The sequence below is a fragment of the Simochromis diagramma genome, unplaced genomic scaffold (assembly GCF_900408965.1).
Source record: "Simochromis diagramma unplaced genomic scaffold, fSimDia1.1 OVJJ01000321.1, whole genome shotgun sequence".
Taxonomy (NCBI): domain Eukaryota; kingdom Metazoa; phylum Chordata; class Actinopteri; order Cichliformes; family Cichlidae; genus Simochromis; species Simochromis diagramma.
This window is the reverse complement of record NW_024386772.1, coordinates 12,447,924-12,473,893: the sequence shown is the minus strand read 5'-3', so window position 1 is coordinate 12,473,893 and position 25,970 is coordinate 12,447,924. Positions and strand designations below refer to the sequence as shown.

The 25,970-nt window shown below is 40.5% G+C and overlaps 1 protein-coding gene and 1 long non-coding RNA gene across 3 annotated transcripts in view; both read right to left on the bottom strand.

Moving 5' to 3' along the window:
- Positions 1-8,031, bottom strand: part of LOC120745043 (ras-related protein Rab-26-like) — a 56,668-nt gene extending 48,637 nt beyond the window's left edge. The window contains exons 1-2 of one of the 2 annotated variants that reach the window (XM_040049663.1): positions 7,456-8,031; positions 5,663-5,773 (exon numbers count right to left, since the gene is read on the bottom strand). In XM_040049663.1, the coding sequence (XP_039905597.1) occupies positions 5,663-5,773; positions 7,456-7,641 (297 nt within the window). In that variant the 5' untranslated portion in view covers positions 7,642-8,031. The remainder of the gene's footprint in view (positions 1-5,662; positions 5,774-7,455) is intronic. The other variant, XM_040049652.1, reaches the window with a different exon arrangement.
- An 8,712-nt stretch (positions 8,032-16,743) lies between these two features.
- The window catches only part of LOC120745010, a 38,757-nt gene continuing 29,530 nt past the window's right edge, over positions 16,744-25,970 (bottom strand). The window contains exons 2-3 of the long non-coding RNA XR_005698526.1: positions 18,825-18,945; positions 16,744-18,192 (exon numbers count right to left, since the gene is read on the bottom strand). This is a non-coding gene — a long non-coding RNA (uncharacterized LOC120745010). The remainder of the gene's footprint in view (positions 18,193-18,824; positions 18,946-25,970) is intronic.

Here is a 25,970-nt window from a genome sequence, read left to right as displayed (position 1 = left end):
ATCTGATTGTTGGGGATCTCTCTCTAATATTGTAGGGATTTTACCTTGCAATATAAAGCTCCTTGAGGCAACTGTTGTTGTAAATTGGCATTATAAAAATAAAACTGAATTAAATTCAGATAAATTCCCTGTTGCTATTTGGAACTGTGGGATTGAGTTAAACCTGAAAAAAATGCATCCCTTCAGGCTCCAGCATTTAAAAGGATAAACAAAACATTATTTTTTAGCAAGAATATGCATGAAATGCCAAACGGGATGCCAGGGAGGGAAGTGACAGGAAAATGAAGGAAACTTAATGTATGATGGATGTGAACAATTACAGTTGATATTGGTTTCTCAGTGCATGAAAATCTCATTGCAACAGACAGAGACGTACAGGCTGACATGCTAAATACTGTTTGGTGATAGATTGATGGACTTAATACTAATACAGGTAGTTTATGCTCACTTCTGTTATCCTTGTGCACAGTGCATGCTTTCCTCTGTACTTTGGTGTTGTGCACCTCCTAATATTGGCATATTACATGCACATGGCCATTCTAGTTGGGCTCAAGTCACAACCAAGAGGAGCTTCACATGCTTTTCAGCGATATAACAATGCAGGACAGTAGATTTTCACAGATGGCGCAGAGGGAGATTGATAAAAGAGTTGAAAAAGATGAGACGTCTCCAGAAGAATTTGAAACAAAAACCTTGCTGTTTTTTTGTTTGTCCATTGTTTTAACTTTTTGTAATAATATTCCAGTCATTATGCTGTGATTTTTTTTCCTTAGTTGCTTTGCCTCTTGTTAGGTAGACTGTTTAATTTGGCAGATTTTAATGCCAAATGCCCTTTCTGATGCGACACCAAAATTTCTCACAGGATCAAACCAGGAATCATTTGCTTGTTAGGCAAATGTGTAAATCACAAACATACACTATATTGTAAAAAGCTGTCACTCACCCATTCCAGTCATTCTAGTAACTTCCGTGGCCACAGGTGTATAAAAACAAGCACCTAGGCATGCACACTGGTTCTACAAACATTTGTGAAAGAATGTGTCACTCAGCGGTACTGTGTTAGAAAGCCATTGTGTAACAAGTCCAATCGTGAAATTTCTCATTGAGAAATTTATAAATATTCCACAGTCAACTGTTAGTGGCATTGTAACAAAGTGGAATCGATAGGAAACAATAGCAACTCAGTGAGGAAGTGGTAGAGCGGGGGTCAGGGGATGCTGATGCGCAAAGTCAATCATTACAGACCTCCAAACGTCATGTGACCTTCAGGTTAGCTCAAGAACAGTGTGTAGAGAGCTTCATGGAAAGGGTTTCTATGGCTGAGCAGCTGTGTCCAAACCTTACGTCATAAAATACACTGCAAAATGTCAGATGCAGTGCTAGAAAGCATGCCGGCACTGGACTCTAGAGCAGCGGAGACGTATTCTCTGAAGTGGCGAATAACGCGTCTCTGTCTGGCCATCTGATGGACGAGTCTGAGTTTGGAGGTTGCCAGGAGAACTGTGCTGTCTCACTGCATTGTGCCAAATGTAAAGATTGATGCAGGGGGGATTGTGGTGCGGTCGTGTCTCAGGAGTTCATCTTAGCCTCTTAGTTCAAGTGAAAGGAACTCCTATGCTTCAGCATACCACGACATTTTGGAAAATTTCATGCTCCCAACTTTGTGCTAACAGTTTGGGGATGAGCTCTTCCTATTCCAACATGTTCGCACCAGTGCGCAAAGCAAGGTCCATAAAGACATGAATGAATGAGTTTAGTTTGAAAGAACTTGAGTGGCCTTTACAGTTTAGTCCTAACCACAACCTGATAGAAGACTTCCCAGAAGAGTTGAAGCTGTTTCAGCAAAGGGTGGGCTGACATCAGACAGTAGACAAAAACTTTTAGCAACACAGTGTATGAAAGTGAAATATCAAAATTTATTTCGTGTAATTTCTGAAAACAATCATTTAATATCTGTCATAATTTATTTTTGCTCGTGTAACAAATTATTTACACACACTAATACCTGCAAAGTCCCGATCCATTAGCACTTGTATTAACTGTCAACACACTGACTCTGAAGATGATCACTTGTCCCACTTTTATGCAAATTTTCAATTTCAATTGAACTATAACAAGAGACACAGTTCATTACCCTGAAAACTGAACTTCTCTGGTTAAAATTTTAGTTCCTAAAAATTTTTACATGTGCAAAACAGTGATGTGAAAGTAGAAACGAATTTGAAAGACAGAATTACGCATTTCTGGATCCAGTGATAAATCTGCGACACAAACATTTCTTGGTGTGATTCATTAGGCAGCTAGAGACTTGAATTCACCCTATTAACCTGGTAGGGTTGATATCATATCATCGCCATGAGTGTGGAATAGAGAGCTATGTCTGCTTCCCATTTGTGTTATGACAGTAAGCAAGGTACGGTCTAACCTTCCACTCTTATCTGCAATTTAATCCTTTATAAGCATCCTGCATGCATTTTTGAAGCGAAACACAAATGCAGAGATGCAGCACATTTTGCATTCACACTCACTGTATCTTAAGCCAAACTGTGTACTAGTGCAACTCTAATCCCGAGAACATGTTGAGGTTTAAATGAGATGAGAATGCAATAAACAAGAGGGGAAAGGAAAACATTGCGTCTTGCTGGAGAGCTTTGAAGTGAGAACTGGATCAAATCCCCATACGAAGCAAATTGCCTCTCTTTCCCACCAACTAAAGGGGATCAAAACTGTCTGTCCTAAAAATAAGAATCACTCCCCATCCTTCTTCCTTTCTCTGTGTATTCTCCATGGAAAGACAAACACCACAGACCTTCAAGTTTTCCCTCCAACTCAACAAAGCCCTGGTCTTTTTGTCTTAAAAACAAACAGATAAGCCGCTCACTGTTGTCACTGTTTAAACAAGTTCACATTCATGTTTACATAGATATCCGTGTCCAGTTTTAAGAGATTATGTAATTATAATCATTCGGTGATCTGTTTTAAACGTAAATTTTTAAAAACCCCAACAAAATATAATAAGAGAAATAGAACTGCAGACGATCCTCATGAGTCCTGGGCGATCTGTTTCAAGAACTGAACTGCTTAATGCGAAACCATGCAGAAAACAAAGGGAGCTTTGACGAGAGATCTTTATTCACGTAATACAGCTCTGTGCTACACTGCGATTAAATAATAAGTCAATAAGGCAAAAGAGCTGAGTAAGTGCTAAACTTTATGCGTCCGGTTCTTTTTCCTCCATTAGCATTAAATGTAGCAGACAGAGGCCTCCTCTGTACTTGGAGAGGCCTAAATGTGCATCAGCATTACGGTGCTATAAGTGTCATAAGAGACATTGCATAAGTAAATAATTCAACCGCTCACCCACCCACAAACTCGTCCAGCCCACACGGGACTATACAATGGTTGGATATTTAGTTTACCACACACAGGGACACACAGACACACACAAACATAAATTACTAGACTACTGTACATTTATGTAATATTATAATCCTGTTCCCCCAAAAAAGTTGGGAAGCCGTGCAACCTGTGACAAAAACAGAATTACATTTAAATCATGTCGGTGATTTTACAAAGCAAGCTAAAACTAAAAAGCTTTAATTTTAGAGAAATATGAAGAGATTAAACACATAATACAGACTGAAAGCAACACAGCTGCTACAAGTAGATCAGCAGTGTGTGCACATGCTTATAATAAAGAAAAAAAAAGTGCTTACAGTAGTATAGTATTGATGACACTACTTTCTGGGGAAAGTGCTTACAGTATATAAATTTGTGTCTTTCTATGGTAAAGAATTTGTAGATGTAGTGATGACTTGCAGTCACATTAATCACATCTCAATTCTCCGACAAATTTCAGTTTACTCTTTAAACTGGGGCGATCGTGGCTCAAGAGTTGGGAGTTCGCCTTGTAATCGGAAGGTTGCCGGTTCGAGCCCCGGCTTGGACAGTTTCAGTCGTTGTGTCCTTGGGCAAGACGCTTCACCCATTGCCTACTGGTGGTGGTCAGAGGGCCCGGTGGCGCCAGTGTCCGGCAGCCTCGCCTCTGTCAGTGCGCCCCAGGGTGGCTGTGGCTACAATGTAGCTTGCCATCACCAGTGTGTGAATGGGTGGATGACTGGATGTGTAAAGTGCTTTGGGGTACATTTAACACAACGGCAAACCTTACCAAACTTTCCTACAACTGCTTTTTGTACCCAGCCATGTTGCTGAACTATCGCCAGTGAACCTAATTAGTCAAAAACAAGCAAAAAATATCTCAGCATGAACATGTAAAGATTTATTTTTACGTTATTCTCAGTTACATGTGGAGTTTGAACTGATTTGCAGTCACTCATCATGGGCATGAATGTTCTTCTTGACAGAAATGGTAGAGGCAATTTCAATCAATTAGTTTCTCATCACAGACCTGGATTTTTAGCGTAGTCCACAAATTCAGTTTCTGTAGGGTTGAGGTCAGAGCTTTAGGATGGCCATTCAATAATCTTATTGATCGTCTCAAGTTTCAACTGTCTAGCTGTTGATTTGAAGTGAAATTGAAGAATTTGGAGGTAGTTCTCTTTTTTCGTTATTCCATACACCTTGTGCAATGATCCAGTGCCACCACCTTGCTTGACAGCTGGCGAAAGCCTCACTTTTATCATCTTTTAAACATACATCTCGTCATTGTGACCAAAAGTAAAGCTAGAATTCTCCTTCTTAGCTCTTCACTGAGTTGCTTGGACTTTCCCCATTGTTCTGAGTACATCAGTCCAATAAATTCTGTCAAACAAATCCTTTTATGCTGGCAAAGAGAACCTACCAGTTGCAGTCAATCATGATCACCGATGATGTTAATAAGCCTTGGCCTTGTCAAGTTAAAAAACGTTTTATTGCCTTCAGCATCAATTAGTAAGTGTGTGTATTTAAGCCTGTATGTATACTTTAAAATGTGTGTGGAGAAGAGAAAAGCCCCCCCAAAATTTCAAATTGCACACCCAATTCTTGTTTTTTTAAAAAAAGTAATTAAAGATGTGTGCTGCATAATTATTGCATCCTGGAAAAAGAACAGTTCAAATCTTTTAAAAGCACCCAAAATTATTACAACAATCATTCTGATAACAAGTGTATGTAAACGGACCACAACTGTATCTGCCTGATTCTATCAAGAAAAGGAATATACAGCAAAAAGATATAGCTGTTTCTACTTTTATTTTAATCTATGTGCATCAAACTGAACAACGCATTTTATGACTTAATGATTAAAAGTAGCACATTTTTGCAAATATGATTCTCAGTATCACCTAAGTGAACACCTGTTTCTGTCACATGCATAGACACCTGAATGTGATCAAATGAAGACATGGATAAATTTCTCTATAGTTGCCCATGCGGGACCATGAAACTGGCACATGATAGGCACTGTGATTGCCTAGGGAGACTAAAAAACTAAAGCATGTCGAACTAATTTAAGAAATCAATATCTTATCTTGTGAGACATCTCACACAGGAGATAGTCAGAGTTCTGGGACATGTAAAGTGACTAAATAGCTTTAAAAAGAAAATCCCATTAGAATATGGCCCCATTTAGAAACAACACAATCTGAAAGTGTGTATGAAAGTGCATGTGTGCAGGGAATTGGTTTATGTTTGTTTTTGTTTGGCTCTCGTGATTTAAACTCACCCTAAAGTCGATGCCCACAGTGGAGATGAAGCTGCCGGCCAGGAAAGCTCCGTCTTTGAATCGGACCAGAAGACAAGTTTTCCCCACACCAGAATCTCCAACCAGCATCACCTGCACAGGTATTCCAGCAGGAGTGAGTTAGAGGCATGCGAGGGATATGATCCCCCCCCCCCCCCAAAAAAGTAAATGCCAGAAATAACTGAAATAATTAGCATGAACAGGAGGGAGCTGTTGCTCATTTGTTTAATTAACTATCAGCGTCTGATTGTTTGTCATCGCCGCATCTGAATCATTCGGCTAAATCGGTCCTGGTATTCTGGTGCTTGGCCACGGAAGAAGGTGTACGTGGATGAATGTGTGACTCCTTGCTGCGGCCAGTTGATGTCCTTAAAGCCTTTCTGTAAGTGCATGATGTATTCGTACGCGGCTAACTTTATTGCAGAAAAGCGAGCTGTACATTTCTCTTTTTATTCAGAGCTGTGATTAGGTTAAAGGTTTTATGTGATTACTATTATCAGTTTAGCTGAGGCACTTTGGGACCTGGAGTATGGAAATTAAAAGCGCCTCCTGGGTCCGTAGAGAGGAAGCAGAGAGGACACGAAAGAACCAGGAAGGAGAATTTAAAAAAGGAGTTGCTCCCACTTCTTTTTATCTCTAAAAATCTTGTTTCTTTTATGACCCCTCCCTCAGAAGCCTCACCCATATTCAGACCTTTGAAGGAGTGTGCAAGAGAAGGTGCTTGGATTCTCTGTCTCTCTTATATTTAATGTGATTATTGACCACAGAGAGCCATAATACATGGAACATGGCAAAATGCCCGACAAATGACACTTTTTAGAGCACGATCAGATAGAGGTACAGTGCAATCTCTCAAAAGCCTGCTGCTAACCTTGAATCTACAGGTTGGACTATAATCCAGTGCTGAATTATCAAAAGAAATCAAAAGAGAAGGATTAGAGAGAATTTCGAAAGCACTTGTCAGAGCTGTAGGAAATCAGTGTGGCAGCATATCATGCTACTGAAGAAAAGCCAGGCAGTAGAGATTTTCACCAGTAGAAATCTGAGCCCAAACTGAAACAGGTTAATCCAACCTTTTGAAAATATGGAAGTAGAAGCCCTTCATTTAAGTGGCTTACATGGAACAATCCATTCTTTCAAATGGAAAAAAAGCAACACAAAGCCATCTCTCCTCTCACATCAAACAGCTGCTTCAAAAACACGGAGTAGGTGGCAAGGGCCCCTTGAAGCTACGCTGGGAGTACACACAGGGAATCTGTGGGTGTAAATCTGTGTTTGTGTTGAGGTGAAGTGGCAGCTCACACCCAGTACCCTCACATTAGGTTGTGTACACCAACAACTCAACCTGCTTCTGAGGAAAACGTGCTATTAACCGGTTGCACGGAAGGAGCAAATGATTTGTTGGTTGGCTGTTGTAGTGCGATGCGCCCCTTCTCTGGGTTATCGATTGTTTATTGACACAGCTGCTGTCGCGGGTTCGCTGCTGTTTAAATGATAAAGGTGGTGGTAAAACGGAAGACAATGAAAGCTGGGCAGGACAACGGCAGCAGCAGGGATAAAGTAGACTACAATCGGGTATATCGTGCCTAAAATACACACACATACACAAAAGCATGCATATCATTTGCTCGATATTTAGTTTTTGACCTTCGTGGGTGTGTTATTTCGCAAATTACACCCCACCGCACCCTTTCATGTTTTCATGCAAAGTCCTCCAACACAGTCGACTTTTGCGTGACTTGGGTTGACTGAGTAACATCGGCGGACACCTTTACCTTGAAAGCGATGTCATAAAACTCGCTGCTGTTGCTGATGGACGGTCTGCTGGGATGGACTACACCATTCATCTGAACGATGCCCGGGCTTCCTCTCGCAGATTTCCCGGTCCCTTTCCCGGAGGGGCTGCCCGCGGACGGGCTGCTGGTCGCTGCTTTGCCTTTGACTGCCTTCTTGCGAGACATGTCTCAAGATTTTATAGTTTGTTTGTTTCTTAAAAAAAACTATTCTCAACAGAATCAAACAAACAAAAAGCAAATCTAACCGGAATCTGCGCAAGGTAGGGCCGAAAAGTTGGAGCAGCGAAGAAGTTAAATCAGGTGATTTTTTTCACCTGTGCGTTAAACGCATGTTCCTCGACACCTTTCCACTCAAAGTAGGAGTGAATTTGTCGCAAATCGCTGTCGCTTCCGTTGTTGATCTGCCGCTTCCTGCTCTTGATAGGTTGCTCTTTCCAGGACAGCAGCTTCAGCACTGCGCGTAGTAACGGCAAAGCCGAAGGGGGCAGAGCTGAAGTCGATTTAGAGAGGAGGGGGGATTTTCAGGTTTAAACACAATCACGTGACTTCCAAACGCATAACCTCCAATCGACGGGGTCAGGGGCGCTCTCCGTGGTCCTGAAAAAGAAGAGAAGGAACAACAACAACAACAAAAAATAAAAAAATAAAATATCAGCGGCACAGCTTTGCTACAGATTTGTGTGCAAGGAATTCTTCCACCTAAAAACGAAGTTTTGCGTTCAATGAAACCTTGATATTTGCAGGACTTTGGGTCAGTGTGTTCTAAAGTACAGAGCATTCAGATATTTCTCTGTCAGCAGTCTGATTTGTATGTAATAAAGGTGATATGTTGTAAAGCCTCATAATAATTTGCATTATACTTTAAAACAGAACTGCTTTTAAAGGAGCTAGTTTTGCTTTTTTAGTAATAAGCTTACCCTACTTTGTGTTACAGAAGCCGTTTTAAGGTGAGTGCGCCAACATTTCCATGTATTATACTGATGATTAGCTTAGATTTTTTTGTTTGTTTGGTATGTATGTATCTCTCTCTCTCTCTCTCTCCCTTTCTCTCTCTCTCTCTCTCTGTATACATGGCGTGTGGCTGCAGGTCAGTACAAATAATTTTAAAAGGTTCTCTTATACATGAATAATCAAAAGAAAAACAGCTGAAACGCTTCGGCCACCTGTGGAACGTTCTTGTCTTGTGATTTCAACATTGCGCCGCAAGAGGGCGGTATAGCAATAAGAAACAAAGTCATAGAGCTTAAAACTCAGACCTACAGTTGCACTTTATACTTTGATTTCTAGAAAATGAATATGATTGATTTAAATGTGTGAGTTTTAGAAATTGAGAAACGACTATATTAGATCACTATTAGGAGTAAAATAAAAAGAGGTGCTACTGTTGCATGAGTCTGGCTTATATATCAGTACTACTGGTTGCTTCTGTCCAAACTACAGTAGGTTTTTCAGTTGCCTCCATAATCAAGAATGGTAAATGATGGTCACTTGATCCTCTCTGAACTAACCCATGCCCTTTCTAATTCATATAATAGTTTTTCCTTCCGCAGCATGACTTCCGCAGCAGTTTTCTTTCCGTTCATTTTCCAGACTGTCCAGGCTCATTAGTCTATTAATGGCAATCATAGCCCAGAGACATTATTTGATGCCCACATCAGGGAGTCAAAGTGAGCTCTCATTATCCCCTCAGCTTTTCAGTGTGCGTCCGTAATTGTAATATCAGGCTGAATTTTCCACAGAGGAAGTCACATTTTAGATATGCAAGTTACAACTGAAAATCAACCCAGAAAGAAACAACAGAGCATTAAACAGGTTTTGAGTCACATGTATAGAGGGATCAGTGTATTGAAATCACTGCATTTGGAATTTAGCTGATCCCTAAGTGGTTTTGACATAACTGTAGTAAACTTTTGCTGCTAAAATGGCAAATTAATCTCTTCCTTTCTTTATTTTTGAATCCCCAACACTGAATTTCCCATCAAGCCAAATTATATCCCACAGATTATTTGGGGATGTCTCTTAATTTGACCCCCAACTCAAAAGTCAGTCGTTTTTGAGCTGGGGGTAGAAACAGGGTAGTTTGGTTGTAAACACACGGACAGCTGTAGCCTCTGCTTTCCGTCCCTCAGTTTGCTGTCTGTCAGCATTTTTCCACCCAGCTTCATGCAGGGCAGTAAGTGGATTTGGGGGGAATACAAACCCGAAAATCCACCAACCTTTTTGCACAGCTCCCTTCAACAGCTGAGATTCCTTCTGCCCCCAAAGCAGCTGTCTGCTGTGGCAACAGCTGGGCATTTTGGAGGGAATTAGGGACGTCGATAGGGAAGGTCACTGGAATCCATCCCTGCTTTCAGGAAAATTAACATCCTTGTCAAGATAAGTTAAATATGTCTAACGACTGTACTTTACATCGAGAGGCTGTAATGTATAGTTAGGGTGCCATATGCTTGTGCATGTTTATGAGTTTCTGTGCCAAGGCCCATGAATACAAAATGTGGAGGCAGTTCAGAGAAACCTAATGAAGCGAGTGTATTTTTTCTTTGCTGAAAGTAACAAACCAGACGTTAATTTCAAGCACTTGTTTAAGTATCGCGCACTGTAAAACAGCATCCAGTCACATAAACATGGTAATCAGGCACAAATTACAGCACGCTTTCCCTGGTGCAAGGGTCATTAGATTTGCTCCATGATGATTACTGTGTGGGAGATTGCAAGTGGAATATAGCTGGTCGAGAGCTTGAAAGACAGACAAAAAAGGGGGGAAAAAGTGTTAAAATAATACCTGTAGTTTTGTATGTGTCTGGGTACCTGGTGCAGTAAGGTCATCGAACCCTCAGGGTCACATCACTCTGCAGGCACACCCAAATGTTTGGCATTTGTCAGTTTACTCAGGGTCAGGTGCCCTGAGTGTGTGCTGGGTGGCGTGCAGCAGCCTGGCCAGTCGCTCAACCAAAGTCACAGCAACTGTTGATCTTTTGGCTGCTTCTTCTGTCAGCTGCCTGTGGCCTGAGTGCTGCAAGAGGGGGCAGGGGGCATCTTGCCAGCCCGAACCCCTGTTTGTCAGGCCTTGGCGAGAGCAGCCGACAGTGGACTGGTACCGCCTGGCACTTATTCGCTCCCCGAGGCAACTTAAATGAGAAAAACACACTGAGTGTATATGTGTGTCTCAGAGAAAAGTATGGGTGGGTGCTAGTTGTTTGTATGTGGTTATATCAAATATATTTGAATAAAAAACATTTAAAAAAAAGTATAATATGAACAGAACAGTTTTTATTATAGATATTTAAATACTCAAGGAATGCTTTACTTCAACTATAATTCCATAAGTCTTATCCTGCTTTTTACTCCATGACATTTGCCACATGTTATAAGTTAGTGAGGGAAACAGCTTTAAACTTACAGGACACACACATTAAAAAGAGGTATTATTGGATTATTTTGACACCGTTATGTAGCGATGTTCCCCAACCTTTTTCATTTATTACTTATGAATCCTTTCTGTGTTCCAGGTTTCCATTAGCTGTCAGTATTTTAGGACTCTTTTTCTGATTTCTTAAAAAAAATATTGAAGACACTTTTGTCTGATTTTCAAAAATAAATTCAAATTCATAGACCATTAAACCACAATATTAAAATCACCTATCAGGAGCGCTTCTACATGCCAGGAAAACAGCTTTGTTCCACTGGAGTATGGACAGGGACGACTGAGGATGTCCTGTGGTTTCTGGAACCAGTAAGCTGGAAGTTTATCACTTGGGTCCTGCCTGGGTTTTGGGGTGTCAGCCTCTGTGGATCAGGCTTGTTCTGGCATATCATGTTTTGAAGTGAGGCTGGGTTAATGGTTTGGGCACTGTGTGGGGGAGTGAATTGCCCTTCTGGAGGAGGGCGGAGGCTCCGGCCATCAGGGAGTGCTGTTGTGACTGTTTGCAATAATTATGTGTGTGTGTGTTAGCATATTACCAAGGACAGACCTGAGGTTTCCCAACAGAGTAAAGCATTGTAACGGTCAGAGAAACTCCTCTTTATGTCAGTGCAAATAAGTTTAGACATATTCTAAAATAAAAAACAAGTGCAATTTCAGGAGTACACCTCAGTTTTTCTACATGAGAAAGAAATGCTGCTTTGGGCCTAAACTGTAAAAAAAAAAAAAAGTTCTACTATCTATTTGTGCTGACTGTCCGGCAATTATACAGATGTGTTGATGTCCTCTTTTTGTCTTTGTTTCTAAAAATCACACATTTCTTTATTAGATAATATTATAGAAAACAGGAACCTTCTGCTATTTCATTGTTTATCTATTAGTTATTTACTTTGGTGTGACATGAATGGTTTTAGTTTTATCAGTAGAAAAAATTGTAAAACCTTTGAAAATACAGTTAAAAGTCTAAAATTCATGCCCTTCTTCACTTTGACAGCCTTTGGCGGGCTGATTCTGGCCCGGTTCACTACAAATGAAAATATTTTAGATGGATAGTCTGACTAACACCATGAATATCTAATGTGAAATCCTGATATTTCAGTTGAATTTTAATGCAGTTTCTTTGCAGCCGTAAGGTCATTTTGTTAACTTTTCTCTACTTATAAACCTTTGTGTACTTTAGCTGAGAAATTGCAAAGAAACGGTGCTTTGCAGAAACAATGTGCTAAGGCTGCTTGAAATTGCCATGGCACAATCATGTCCTTCAATGCCTCAATTCTTTTAATGTGCTAAACAAATTAAGCCAAGCATCCGCTTCAAACCTGTCATCCTGAAAATGTTTTAATTCTCTTTCCTTGGCATCATAAAAAACGAAGGTGACAACGATAATTATTACCTTTCCAAAGACGTCACCACATCATCCCAGTGTCACACATGCAATTTCCACCTCTAGTTTTCACAGTTGTGTTTTTTTCTTTTTCAATTTTGCTGCAAGTCAACAGGGGGTCTGCATTAGTAAGGCCTCAGGGAGCTGTAGAAAAGTTTAATCTGAAGTGTTGAAAATCAGACATGCCCAAACCTCACTGGACCCTTTAAAAGATCCAGACATAAGAGTCTGAGCCAGGGTACCAAAATGGAAAAAACTCCACATGGGCAATAATCACTAACAGAGGCCCAACTCCCCTCCCAGATATCTGCTCCTTATTTCAGTTCCCCTATTCAATTGCAGATAATTACTAAAGCTGAATTCAGTCTGAGCATTTTCTATTTTCGTGGATTGAAGTATCAAGACACTTTTCTTTTCACTTGCAAAAATCCCAGCCATCTTAAGAAACAGGATACTGGGTGCATTCACAAGTGATGGGTTGTGTTATCCAAAGTCCACCCATAAATCCTTGCTAATCCAGGGTGCTTCCTGCGAGCAACACTGTCACTGTATCTGCTGCTCTGGTGATCAGATTTATGACCTTGCACATGGTGTTGCTGTCAAACAGGAAGCATTTGTTGTTGCACTTACTCACTCTCACACACACACAGACGAAAACATGCATAGTAAGCACAGGAGTGATTTCACACGCACTAATCATAAGATCCAGTCGCCCAAAATTAACTCAGTAGGTGAGCTGTATCAGGTTGGACACATGGAGCAAAAATATAAGGGTGTGTAAAGCAGAGAAAAAGCAGAGATTCACAACAAGGAGATGCAAAATTACCCGATGCCATTTCAATACTTTCCCCTCTCTCAGACACAGAGCAGACTGACTTTTAGGTGGCTGTAATTTTTCACAGCTTCAAGGCGGCAACTCTTTGTCCACTCTACTGCTTCAGGAGCAGAGGTGGGTTCTTCGTGTCTGCACGCAGCTGGAACCACGTCAATAAAAGACACGGCGCATGCACACAAACATAAACTTTACATACAAGCTGCAGCTGAGAGTGGGCACACGAGCACCAACTGGAGAGAGCCATGGTGAGCGGGAAAAGGTGTGAGCAGGAAAAGTGGTGTGTGTGGGTGAGTGTGAATATGCAAGAGTGCGCGTGTGTATTTGTAGAGTTTTTGCAGTTGTGACAGCTGGGATGAAGGAGTGGAGGCGGCCTGTGTGATTGGAGGAGGTGCCAACAGAGCAAGTGTCTCTTTATTTTCATCACAGACAAGTGTGTCTGTGTGTGGATATATGTTCATGGACAGCAGGTACATCTGTGTTTATGTCTGTTAATAGCTATGTTCATGATAATTTGGGCTGTATGTGCAGGACAGGATCTTATTTAATACGATTGCAGTAAATGTAAACTTGCATCATGTGTTTTGTCGTATTTGTCACTTTCAAGGACGTTCAAGGAAAAGTTTGCACAAGTATAGAGTGCTGTGAAAAAGTATTTGCCATGATTCTGATTGTCCTATTTTATCTTATTTTTTTGCCCATATATCAGATCATCAGATACTTTTACAATTAGACCAGGATAACCAGATTAAATCAAAAATGCAGTTCATAAATGATGATTTCATTTTTCAAGGGAGCAAACTATCCAAACTTACCTGGCCCCGTGTGAAAAAGTGACTGCCCCCTGTTGTTAAATCATGATTTACCTGTGATTAGCTCCATTCTTTTTGAAAAGGTGCATTCAGTTTCACTAGCAGCACTCAGACTTGATTGCTGCCAGACCTGTTGAATTAACAAACTGCTTAAATAGAACCTGTTTGAGAAAGCAAAGTAGCCTAAAAGATCTCAAAAAGCAACCCATCTCACATTTCATAAAAATGGCATCGCACCGATAGTCAAGCAGTCAAACATGGTGGTGGTAGTGTGATGGTCTGGGGCTGCTTTGCTGCTTTAGCACCTGGACTGAACTTGCCCAAATGGATGAACCATGAATTCTGCTCTCTACCAAGAATTGTACCTGAAGGAGAATGTCAGGACGTACAGCAGCACAATAAGCTGAAACACACCAGCAAGTCTGTCTCTCAATTGCTAACTGAAAAAAAAAAGCTAAACAAAATGAAGGTTTTGGTCCGGCCAAGTCAAAGTCTGGACTTAAATCCAATTGAGATGCTTTGGCATGACCTTAAACAGACTGTTCATGCTCAAAATCTCTCCAATGTGGCCGAGTTAAAACAATTCTGCAGAGGAGAGTGTGTTTTGCATCATGTGTTTCTACCTGACATAGAGCCAGGTAGGCTTGAATAAAGTTTTTCTCTAAATAAATAAGATCATCATTTAAAAAGTGCATTTTCAATTTTCTCAGGGTTATCTTTGTCTAATAAAATGTAGTTGATGGTCTGTGACAAAAATGGAAAAATAAGAAGGAAGGGGGCAAACGCTTGTTCACAACACTTTATCGCTAATCTTTAAAAAAACATGTATTCATCCTGTTTCATTTACTAGTTCAATGAGTTCACATTTCTTACTGCCAAAACTTTATTATGGGCTTAAATTGAATGATAAAAAACAATGAATAAATTTTACCCCAAATACTCAAAATAAAACGAATTCACCTCCACTTTATCAGCTGGAGGTCGAACTCTCACGCTGAACATTAAAATGATCTAAAAAAGAAAAGAAAAGAAAAAAGAAGTCTAATCTATTCTGGTTTTGCATGTTTTGGATATTACACCAGCCTATTAGCCTACTTTGCATGTGATTGTGTGAGTGTGTTGAGTCGGTGAGGTCATTCTATTGCTGCTGCTGTAACGAGTCACAGCAGCTATTTGAGCAAGGCAGGCAGGCAATGATGAGGTCATTCAGCAGGCAGGATTAAGGCCGTGACAACTGGCGCTGCGGCCAGTGCCAGTGCTGACCGGGGCAGTTGTGCCGTGTGCGCGGTGCTGCGATCCCAACTCCACACCAGCATTACCCTTGTGTTGTTTTTTCATTAGCTTGGTGCTGGCCCAGAGTGCTGTGGAGCTTGCCAGACCCACAGCATGAATCTACAGTTGTTGCAAGGCTTTAGGGCCTTCTCACTCCTTCTCTCTCTCTCTGTTTGTCTCTATCTGTGGTCAACACACTGTGACCACAGTCCTAACAGGGAAAAGGGATCAGGTTACATACCAAACACACTCGTTAACTCAATTATGTTAGCCTTTAACGCTTTGATGTGTAGTTATAAAACCAGGATTATTAAAAGGACAGATGCCGTCTGACCACAGCAGAGCTTTGTTGTTGCATACCTCCTTAGCTATGGCTGAAGAAAGATGTACAAAACAGAATGGTGAAGGTCAGAGGGATGACCATTTATGACTTGATAGGGTTAAAAGAGATGGAAGATAGGTATGAAGATGGAAGAAGTAGATGAAAGCATTTTTTAAAAATCTTCAAACGTAAGCTTGACGTTTAGAGTGTGAAAACCTAAAATAGCTTTAAATGGATGAAACAGGTTCAAATTCACTTTGCCTAACATCTGTTAAATACATTAAGGAGTGGCAGGATGTGCTACGCGTGGTTTTAAATTAGCTGATTTAACTCTCCTTTTTTCAACTGAGTTCTGCATTCTGCGTCTCTTGGAAAAATGCAGAAATTACATAAAACTCAGCAGTTACACACTTCATTAGTTACCAGTGGACACAAACGTAAAACCAATTAGACAAATGTAGCCAAACAAATCCTCCCTTGCTTTTACAGGATTTTCTGTCCTTGTACCCTTACCCTCCTTTGTGTATTCCCCCTCCCCGCTCTTTCAAAAGTACTGCCTTTTGACATTTATTCGTTTTGAGTGTTCTTGATCCTCTGCAACTGTGGAGATGTGCTCCTCAGCCCCAGCTCATCGCCCGAAGGCCCGCTGATGTGTATCTCCCCACTCAGACTCCAGATGTGAACTCACTGGTTGGAGATTTACTGGAGGACTTGACAGAGAAGCTCAGCTGGAAAAATTCACTGTCACAGACCAGCAGTTTACTGACATAGGCAATGATGGTAAGAAACTGCTGATCTGAACACTTATTCTGGGCTTAATTATTTCACTGCTTTACCTAAACTTTAAACAGACCATCTACGTTTAACAGCTATAAATGAATTAAAACTGCCATGGTCTAAAAACAGTAAACATCCACTCCCACTAGGTGGCAATAAAGTTGCAGACTGACATTACAGAGGAGAGAAAAACACCTGTGGGACTACAGCATCTCACTTCACACTCTCTCCCTGCTGTCCTGTTATTCTCCCGTCTCTTTTGGAACACGTTATGTTGCCGTTTAGAAAACAAAGAATCGAGCACCCTATTAACAGCTAAATCCATTTATTGTCTCCGTTAACAACACAAAGAAAACGAGAATGGACTAGACAATTCAGTTTTGCTGGGTTTTGCAGTCATTTTTTTAAATTAGATCCAAATGTTTTAGAAACACAAATTTATTCTCATTATGTGACAATTGTTAGTTGTTATAGTAGTTGTTATGACAGGAGTGACAATTATATTTTAATTTGTATTTAAAGAAAGTAAAGAAGCATTAACCAATAAAAGATAAGTTACAGCTGAAGCTGCCTGAACTGATACAAATCATATTCTGCTGTTAGCTTTTTCTGTTTCTACTTCCCCCCCCCCCCCCATAATATTAAAACTACAAAAAGACACAATTAGGACAAGCTCACAAAAGGTTTAACTTTATTATTTTTGATGTTAATGCATTTAATAATTAAAACCATAAACATACTGAAGGCACATTACCAAACACAATAAAACTATTACAGCTGAAGACAGAAATTACAAAATGTTAATTAACAAGTGACAAAGAGAAATATTCTACTATAATAAAACATAAAAATGGTTTTGTCGCCATCGTTACACCAAACAAATTATTATAAATTATGCTCTATGCTCACATTGGAAAGCAGTGAAAGTCCTCAGGAGATAAGGTTTTTCCTGGCCTGGACATTGTTGCTTGACAGATACAACATTAACAAACAATGGCAATGATTTTTCATGACTTTTTCACCTTGTTGGTTTAAGTTCCTGTTCTTAATCTACAGCCAAGAACAACAAAAACAGTGTTTGATGTTGCTAGTGAGGTCTCTGTCTCTGTCTCTGTCTCTGCCTGGAAGTCCCCGTCCTAAATATGACCAAATGGTGTCTTTAATCTGCAGTGTGCATGCACTTCATTTTATAGCAGACTAAACCCAGAAGCCTGACCTTGGAAGTTCTCCACCACATGAATTGACTGCCTTATTTAATGTGAATGTATGGGCAATAAAATAACAGTAAAACAAATAAATAAATCAGTGTCAGAAATAAAATAAAGCGGAGCCTATAAATCAAAAGACTTGTTAGCCCCCTGAGTGTAATTGAATGGGATCGGGGACGATGCGGTTTGCCTGTGTCCGCAGTGTTTACTCACATCTCGTACGGACGGGGAAAAAGTAACAAAAGAAGAAAGGGATGATGTCAAAAGAAAATAAAGTGGGTGCTGAGACAAGAGAGAAAGAGATGAAGAATGGAGCAGACAGAAAAAGAAGAATAAAAAAAAAGACAGGACGAGGAGAGACGAGCCTGGAATCAATAATCGAGTTTCTCTCGTCAGGCTGAGGACAGGAGAGTGAGAGAGAGGCGCCTGAGGACAACAAACCGCATCCTTCCTTCCTGAGAGGCAACACGGGGACAGGAAGGGCCACCAGGGGAGGTCACTTGGCCAGCGAATCACTTCCTGTCAGGGTCACCAGGCATCGGGGGATAAGTACATCCGGGTCACTAGAGGAGACACCTGCGTCTGATTGTCTGCCTCTGCATTTGAAGCCCCCACCACCCGTAGATGGAAACCTCAATGACAGCCAGGTGGGGAGTAGATGCAGGGAGAGGGGGGATGGGTGCTGGATCTAGAGAGGATAGCAGGAAATGGAAGAAGTCAGTGTTTGAGCAGGGAGATGGCATAATTTTTGTCTTCGTGTCCACCCTCCACCAGCTGGAAGTCTGGAGCACAAATGAGGGTAGGAGTGAGGTAGAAACATTGGCAACAATCCAACGTGTCCATCTGACAAAAAAACAACTAATTGTGTTCCTCATTTAAACAAAGAAAAATGAGAAAAATGGCAGCGTGGCAAGCTGGCAGCGGTACTGTATGTTATTGTGTGGTTATACAGTATTTGTACATTAGAATATGAGCAATCTACTGCAGTTTGGTAGCATCCATCTCATCTTTTCAATCTGAATTTCATTTGTTTTGTGCAGCTTTTAGATCTGCTTTGACACCAGCTTACTCAATGTATATATTGTTTACTTATGACCTTCAAAAGTGCAACTTTAAAACAAAAAACAAAAAATCCAGGTATCAAAATTACAATTCAAGCATCGTGTGTTCACATAAACGTTAAAACAACGGGAATGTATATTAAAATAATATGGACTCGATGCTAAGGGCTGCAAAGCTGGAGAAACTTTGCCACTGGGAGTGAGAATATATATATAAATGTGTGTGTGTACTGTGTGTTTGACAGTGTGCCAAGCTGACCAAAAAGTGCTGGCAATTTCCTTGAAATGCAGAGATTCACCACGCTCCCTAGGGGGAGGCCAAATAAACTTCAGATGTGCAGCAGGATCTGTCCCCCCACTCTGTCTCCAGACTCCAAAGACTACAGAAACACATGGAAGTGAAGAAGAAGAGAGGGATAAGAGGACAAGGAAGGCACAAGGGAGGTAGAGAGGAAAAGAGAGATTTCTGCTATTCTCATTTAAAAAAAAACAAAACTCTTTCTCTGTAAGCTGTCATCGTCGTCAGCTCTGGGGAGGTTTGCAGATGTTTATCATGTACAGGGGGGAAAGAAATAGAAATCATAAATTGTTCCACGATGCATCCAGGGTCACAAGTTCAGACCCATAAAATACGCGAATAACCCTGCAAAGTGTAATTATGGAAGTAAACCTCCACGTTGAAGGCCACAAGATTTAACCTCACAAATCCATCTACATCATTGTGGCTGGAGATGGCTCTGTGATGTATGGACGTGCATGCGCATTCGAACTTGCTGTAAGCACAAAACAGAGACCGAGTTTAAGATGAACACATTTAAAGATAGCAAATTGCTCTGGAGCGAATAAGGTTTTTCCATTTATGGAACAAGCTGTGTGAAACTCACAGCCAGCCCTGTTATTTCTAATCTCAATCACATGATCAAAGACTCTTCACTGCTTCAACCTAATTTTCTGGAATGAAAATGTGTAAATTAAGACCATTTTTTAAAAGTACCTGATTTAGAAATTACACTGTTTTGAGGAAACTTTCCAGCAGTTAAGGACCATTTTCCTTCATTTTAAAAAGGTGTCTCTGTTACACCCACTTTCCATCCATAATGTGTGTTTTTTAACGACCCCGTACCACACACATGGATGCATAAATAAGCCTGTGACACCCCACCCCTTCCTAAGAGCCCTGTGGCAATATGTGCGTGTCAACACACCTTGGCGGGTAAACAAATACACATTTCAGCAGGGTGTTTACCTGTTTACCAAGTGACCATTATATTACCCCCACCCTGTGAGAGTAATCTGACTGCATGGCTTAATAATTGTAGTTTTTTAAAATGCCTATGCTGCTATCATATTTAGTATTACGGTAATAGAAAAACTAGAAAATAAAAAAATAAGTGTTGTTATACACAGAAGCAGGGAAAAAATGGGTGTGTTAATATTTTGCACAATTTAACAAGATGGGAGAAAGCATAGTGTATTTACCTAAAGAAGTCATCTATGAGTGGCAGCGTTTGCCTTTGTTTTTGAATATTAAACAGCAACAAACCAAAATCCTGAAACTCAAAGAGCTGAATTTAAGATGGTAACAATGTATGTATTATTCTAGATCTTCAAATTTAAATGACACTTTTCACATGAAACTTTAATAATGTCACGCATTATTAAACATTATACAACATTAGATGTTTTATGGCGGCTGTAAAAAACTGTTTACCCCACTAGTGGCTTTTCTGTTTGCCTGCAATCATTTCCATTGACTGGCCTTTGTATAAAAATGTAACTTTGTGCTTTCTCTTTTTATCTGTGTGTAAAAAATCTAAACCTAACCAAAATATTTTAAAGCACTCATGGACAAGGTGATCTCTCTCAAACAAGGTGGCGATGGACCTACGAACCGTATTAAACAACCTGCTCTACCTCCTGAGCCACAGCAGTGCTTGAAGGAACCAGGGGCAACCCTGGTAACATTAAGGATTAAATGATAAAGAAAAACATGTTGCAGTTACATTGTCAAATGTGCAAATGGCTATATTCTGCATACTAACATAAAGTGCTGGGTGGCTGCTGGCAAAAGTGTGTTCCAAGAGAGAGGAAATCACTCCAAGACACAGTATATATATAGAAGAATAGCGTGGAAAAGACATATGGATCATCATCTGTTGATAAAATCACTATATTATTAGAACATGAAACTGGGAGTCTGTTATGTGTAATGCCACCTATCCTAACAGTGGCCAGAAATATGCTGAGCAGCGTCCTAATTTATTCCACATTTTAGGACCATTACTGCTGAATTAGCAGACTGAATTGTAAGCAGTGTAATAAGTTACAAAACAACATGTTATTGTCGTCACATTATGTTTTTCTGTAATGTGATTACAGAAAAATGCCATGCAAACTGCGCTAAATTAGGTGCAGTAACAACAACAGAGGATGTAGACGACACTATAGCTCATCCGGCTCATTGCAGTTTACAGATAACTGTAATGTATGAAGTAAATAAATACTTCATACATTGTTATATTGCACACACATGAGAAATGAAGCTGAGAAATCAACACGACTGTCATATCAATCTGAATTTTGCTTCACGCCCTTCTTACAGTAAAGATGTTTAAAGATCTGGTGAGATCATTACAGTTTAACTTGTCTGTGTGCAAGTGTTTTATGTGAGTGAGTTTTAATGTTGTTAATTGAGCATGATGTGTGTTTCTGTGTATCAGTGTTGCTCCCTTCTTGGCCAGGTGTCCCTTGTTAATGAAATCTTAGATCTCAATGGTAATAACCTGGTTAAATACAGGTTAAATGAAAAAAAAAAAATGGCACAGCTCCAAATGGCTTCAGGGCTAGAAAAACCATGAAAATATAGGAATGCATCAGCATTTCATATTTTCATATCTCTGACTATATTGGTAGCAAGGCTCCATTCAAGCCTTTCTAATGTTGGCGTCAACTAATAGGACGACTCTCTCCATGATAGTAACAAACAGGCCGTTATCTTCATCTAACAGGATACAATGCTGTGCAAGGGGGAAAAAAAATCTAATTTAACATTGAGAATATTAAGTTAATGACTTTGCTAAATGGTTTAAAATGAATATTATTTAGTAGCTATGTCAGGAGGATGAAGGTTATAATTAGGAAACAATAGAAAAATGCCCATAAAAGGGAAACTGTGACCTTGAGCACAGTTTGGGTGAACCAATTAGGTGATCATTATGTGCAGTAAAATCTGATCAATACTCTTAAAGGAACTCCTTTGAACTGAAAAAGACGGATAGCGGTTGCCTTGCCATTGTATATGCTCATTGATTGTTTGGCTGTATGATTTAAGTCATCAAACATGCTTTTTTGGGGAGAGGGTTTCAAACACACTTGTGTTACAATCAACTTATTTTGGTTTTTGTGCAGGGAGGAGAAAAGTAGTGTCCAAAACTATTGGAGCTATGGAAATAGTTTTATGTTTATTGCTCAAAAGATTAAAAACATAACCGCAAAGTGCAAACAGTGTCCAGGCCAAAACCAACTCTTGATAGCACTAGATTGATTCTTTGCAAGCATATGCACAGGCAGGATCATAACACAAAGAAAAGGAAACACGTTAGGCTTGTAGCATTCTAGCCTCCACTTTTACCAGTGTTTGTTTTCTACAGCAGAACTGCCGTGGTGATAGCTGTCAAGGGATCTTTGGTCTGGTTTTCAGGCCTGCTGTCAGCTATGTGTTAAAACTTAAAACAGAACAATTCTTTGTGTGTGTCCTCATTAGGATAGGCATTTGTGCTAGTGTGTGAAACTGTAGCCTAAGGTTTCTCTTGTTACCTGGTAATTATCTGACAGAGCATCTCAGGTCATGTTATGAGTTAATGCAAAAGCAATGCAATTAGTATTTTCTTCAAAGAGCATTTCATTAATGCATCAGTTTAAAAAAATAAAATAAAATAATGTTTTTGTTTAATACATTACCTTTTGAGTAATAACACCCAGTAGCGATTGTAGATTTCCAGATAAACGATAGCATATATGTGCACTGATTGATTCGGAGCTCCAGAGTCAGGCTAATTTTTTTTCTTACAAAAGTAGCATCTTCTTGTCTTTGCACCTTAAAAAAGTTTTTCACACAGAGCGTATGAAGAACATATTTTCCATTTCATATTTATTTTCATGTGTTTAAGTCTTATTTAAAAATGCGTCATCAAAGTAAATTTATTTCCAGGAAATAATGTCACACTGCTCTGTGTTCACAAGCTCAGCTGCTGCCAACCCTTTTGGCAATTTGATCATCCTCCTGCATTCCAAGCTTTTGGCGAACACTGGTTGATATACTTTAAAAATATGCATAAATTCAGTAAATCAAGCTTGGCTTTGGACTTATTATAAAATGTAATTACTGTAAACATTCTCAAAGCTTGTGCACTAGTCTCAGCTACGTGAGACTAAACAGATTCCCCGAAAATCCCAAAACCAACTTACAAAACCACAGCCACACCTCAGCTCCAGTGCCGCTACCTTTATTTTCATTTGGGACTTTTTCTGTTTAAGTAATCATCATTTAACAACTCTGTGAGCTCCAGCAATGCCAAGGACTGTTGCTAGATATGAGCCTGCAATGGATGTGGGTTTACTTGTGCCATACCCAGACTACTGGGCTCATAGTGGGGAAGTATCCGTTTACCCGGGTCTCCCCTGCTCATTCTTACTCTGGAAGGGTGCCTGTAAAGCCAAAGTGGGGGTACGGGTGGCGGAGTATATGTTTCCATTACGAATATTACGCCCCTGAAACACTAGAAGACTCATTTTGAGGATCCAATTTTATTAAATCAACTGTGTGACAACATTGGGCTGTTACCCCAACATGAGCAGGTACGGTGGGTGTGAGGTGTGCAGACAAAGTGCTCTTTGAGTGCTGTGGTCAGGCGTTTTGCCAGACACCTTTCCACACCTAGCACTTGGGGAGCCTTACTGAGAGTATGAGCTGAGCCTGTCATTGCCTTTACCATTATTGCACTCAACACATGGCCAAGAGGCTCTGATAGGTGCAACACTGTTGCTACTTGGGACCTGTGTGAATGTGTGTGTGTGTGTGTGTGTGTGTGTGTGTGTGTGTGTGTGTGTGTGTGTGTGTGTGTGTGTGCGTGTGCGTGTTTATAGGCTGGCTGAATGTTTTTGCTTCTGTCGGTGCTCATGCGTAGGAATAGCAACGCCTGCTGCTGCATAAATGCCCTAACAATGAATTTACATTGCTATAGACCGGCTGGCTGCAATTAATTTAATGACGAAATATCCAGACGTCGATATAAATGAAAGAAACAGGTGACAGGTGTGTGTCTGAATATCAGCAGTGAAGTTTGTACAAGGAGGGAAAGCAAAGTGTGACAAGAAAACCATGGTCAATTACTCAAGTAGAATAATTAAGAGGCTACAAATCAGAAAGAGAGTCTGAGTAAATAAATAAGGGAAAGATTATTTATTTGATTTCAGGGAAGCTGGAGCTATAATTCTTCTCTCATTGGAGTTGGCGCCGTTAGTTCTGTGCTTTCCAACATGCTGGAGCCTCCTCCCTACCAAGCTCCACTCAGCTCAGACTTGTGATTCACATACAACAAAACATACAACTACTAGCACCCGGTAAAGCACAGCAGCAAAAGTGTAGGGGAATAACAAGATAGGTAAGGGTCCTAATGTTGTTGTGGCTACTGATGTAGCTACTGGTCACGTGACCTGGAAGCCTGTTATCGGGATGTTTTCCATACTTTGCAAGGTTGCGTTGGTGCAGTGCGTCTTCACATTCTCACATGTACATTCTTACATGCTGTCAACAGGAGGCCTGGGAGAAAAATCACTCTTATTTTTGCTTAGGTTCTAATCCCATCCTTCTTTCGCTGGCTGTCAGCCTGCCAGCTGAACAGTGTACTGCCATGTTGGCAGTTTAAATCTTTCCCTTTACTTATTAAAGGCTGATTTTTCCCTTGGCTCAAATATCCTGAAACCAGGTACGATCACACAATGGACACCAGTTTAAAAGTGCGAGCCAAGAGGGAATGGGTTTGCTGACATGCATAAAAAAAAGAGCTGGCCGGAAATCAATGTCACGTCACAGCCAGATATGATTATGGTAATCTGTAATAATTTCACCACAAGTACATAAATTCACATTAGCCATCTCTTGCAAACCCATCCGCCCACCAACACGCATACGCAATTCCACATACGCTCCCGGTTGCACGGCCACCATATGGAAATACCTTTAGATGCAACAATAATGAAAGACAAGTTTACAAATGAGCTTGTAAGAAGCTTCACATGCTCATGTGGTGGTGTCAGCTGGTGTCACATCGCATGTGAACAACCAAAAAGAGCAGTTGCCATGGTGATATGTCTGGGAAGAAACACATTAACACATACTGTACATGGACGTGTAGCCAAACACGCACACACGCACAAGCATTCACAGAAAAATAAACACACACTTGCACAGACACCCAAGAAAACACAATTGGCCACGAGCGTAGTCCAAATGGTGATACTTTCCTGGATGAGACAGCACCCTCTGGCCTGTGGGGCTACGACAATGGGATCCATTCTGCACAATTTCCTCTACACTGTTCGCAATCTTTCCCTCTCCTTCTTTCTCATGACTGATGATCGCGGGGTAGGGATAACATCATTACAGGAGTCAAAACCCAGCCTCTGTCGATGCCTCAGCAACAACATTTGAAAAGACATCAAAAATGTTCTCAAAATGAAAATCTATCCAAATTAGATTCACAACTGAAACTGCTCTGGATTTGCATATGATATGTCAGTCACTGTCTCTAAACAATGGCTTCAGGAGCCAGTATCAGTGATTTAACTCATGCCCATCCGTGAGGCTGCTACAAAGAAAAGTCAAGTTTCAGACAGATGAAGGACTTTTTTCACTGGACAACATTTGCTACTTCAGTGTGCATGCCAGAAAATCCCTGAACATGTGTCACAGTGGGGGAAAAAAAGACATTCCATGTTAAGGCCATTAGAACTGCAGTTATAGGGAATTGTCACGTCTCCCCTTTAATTAAAAAAGATGTTTCAAATAAAACTTACTGTATCACATTCCCGTTAGGAATACTTTAAATAGGATACACGACTGTAAGGCTGTCTGAGGTTAGTGTATGTATCACTCAGCTGGAGAAATAAGGGAGGGTGGCTCGAGGCCAAACCCGGTTGAGGGGAACGTGTGCGGGGTGTGGGGGCTGGAGCCAAAGGTTTGAGCTGGAGCACACAGATGTGAAGGCACTGACGGATGTATCTGCGACAGATGCTGGCTTTGCTTAAGCATGTGCAGCTGTGTGAATCGTGCACATGCGTCTTTGCACTTCTGTGTACAGTATTTGTACACAGCCATCCATACAGTCTTTTTTATCAACGTGTG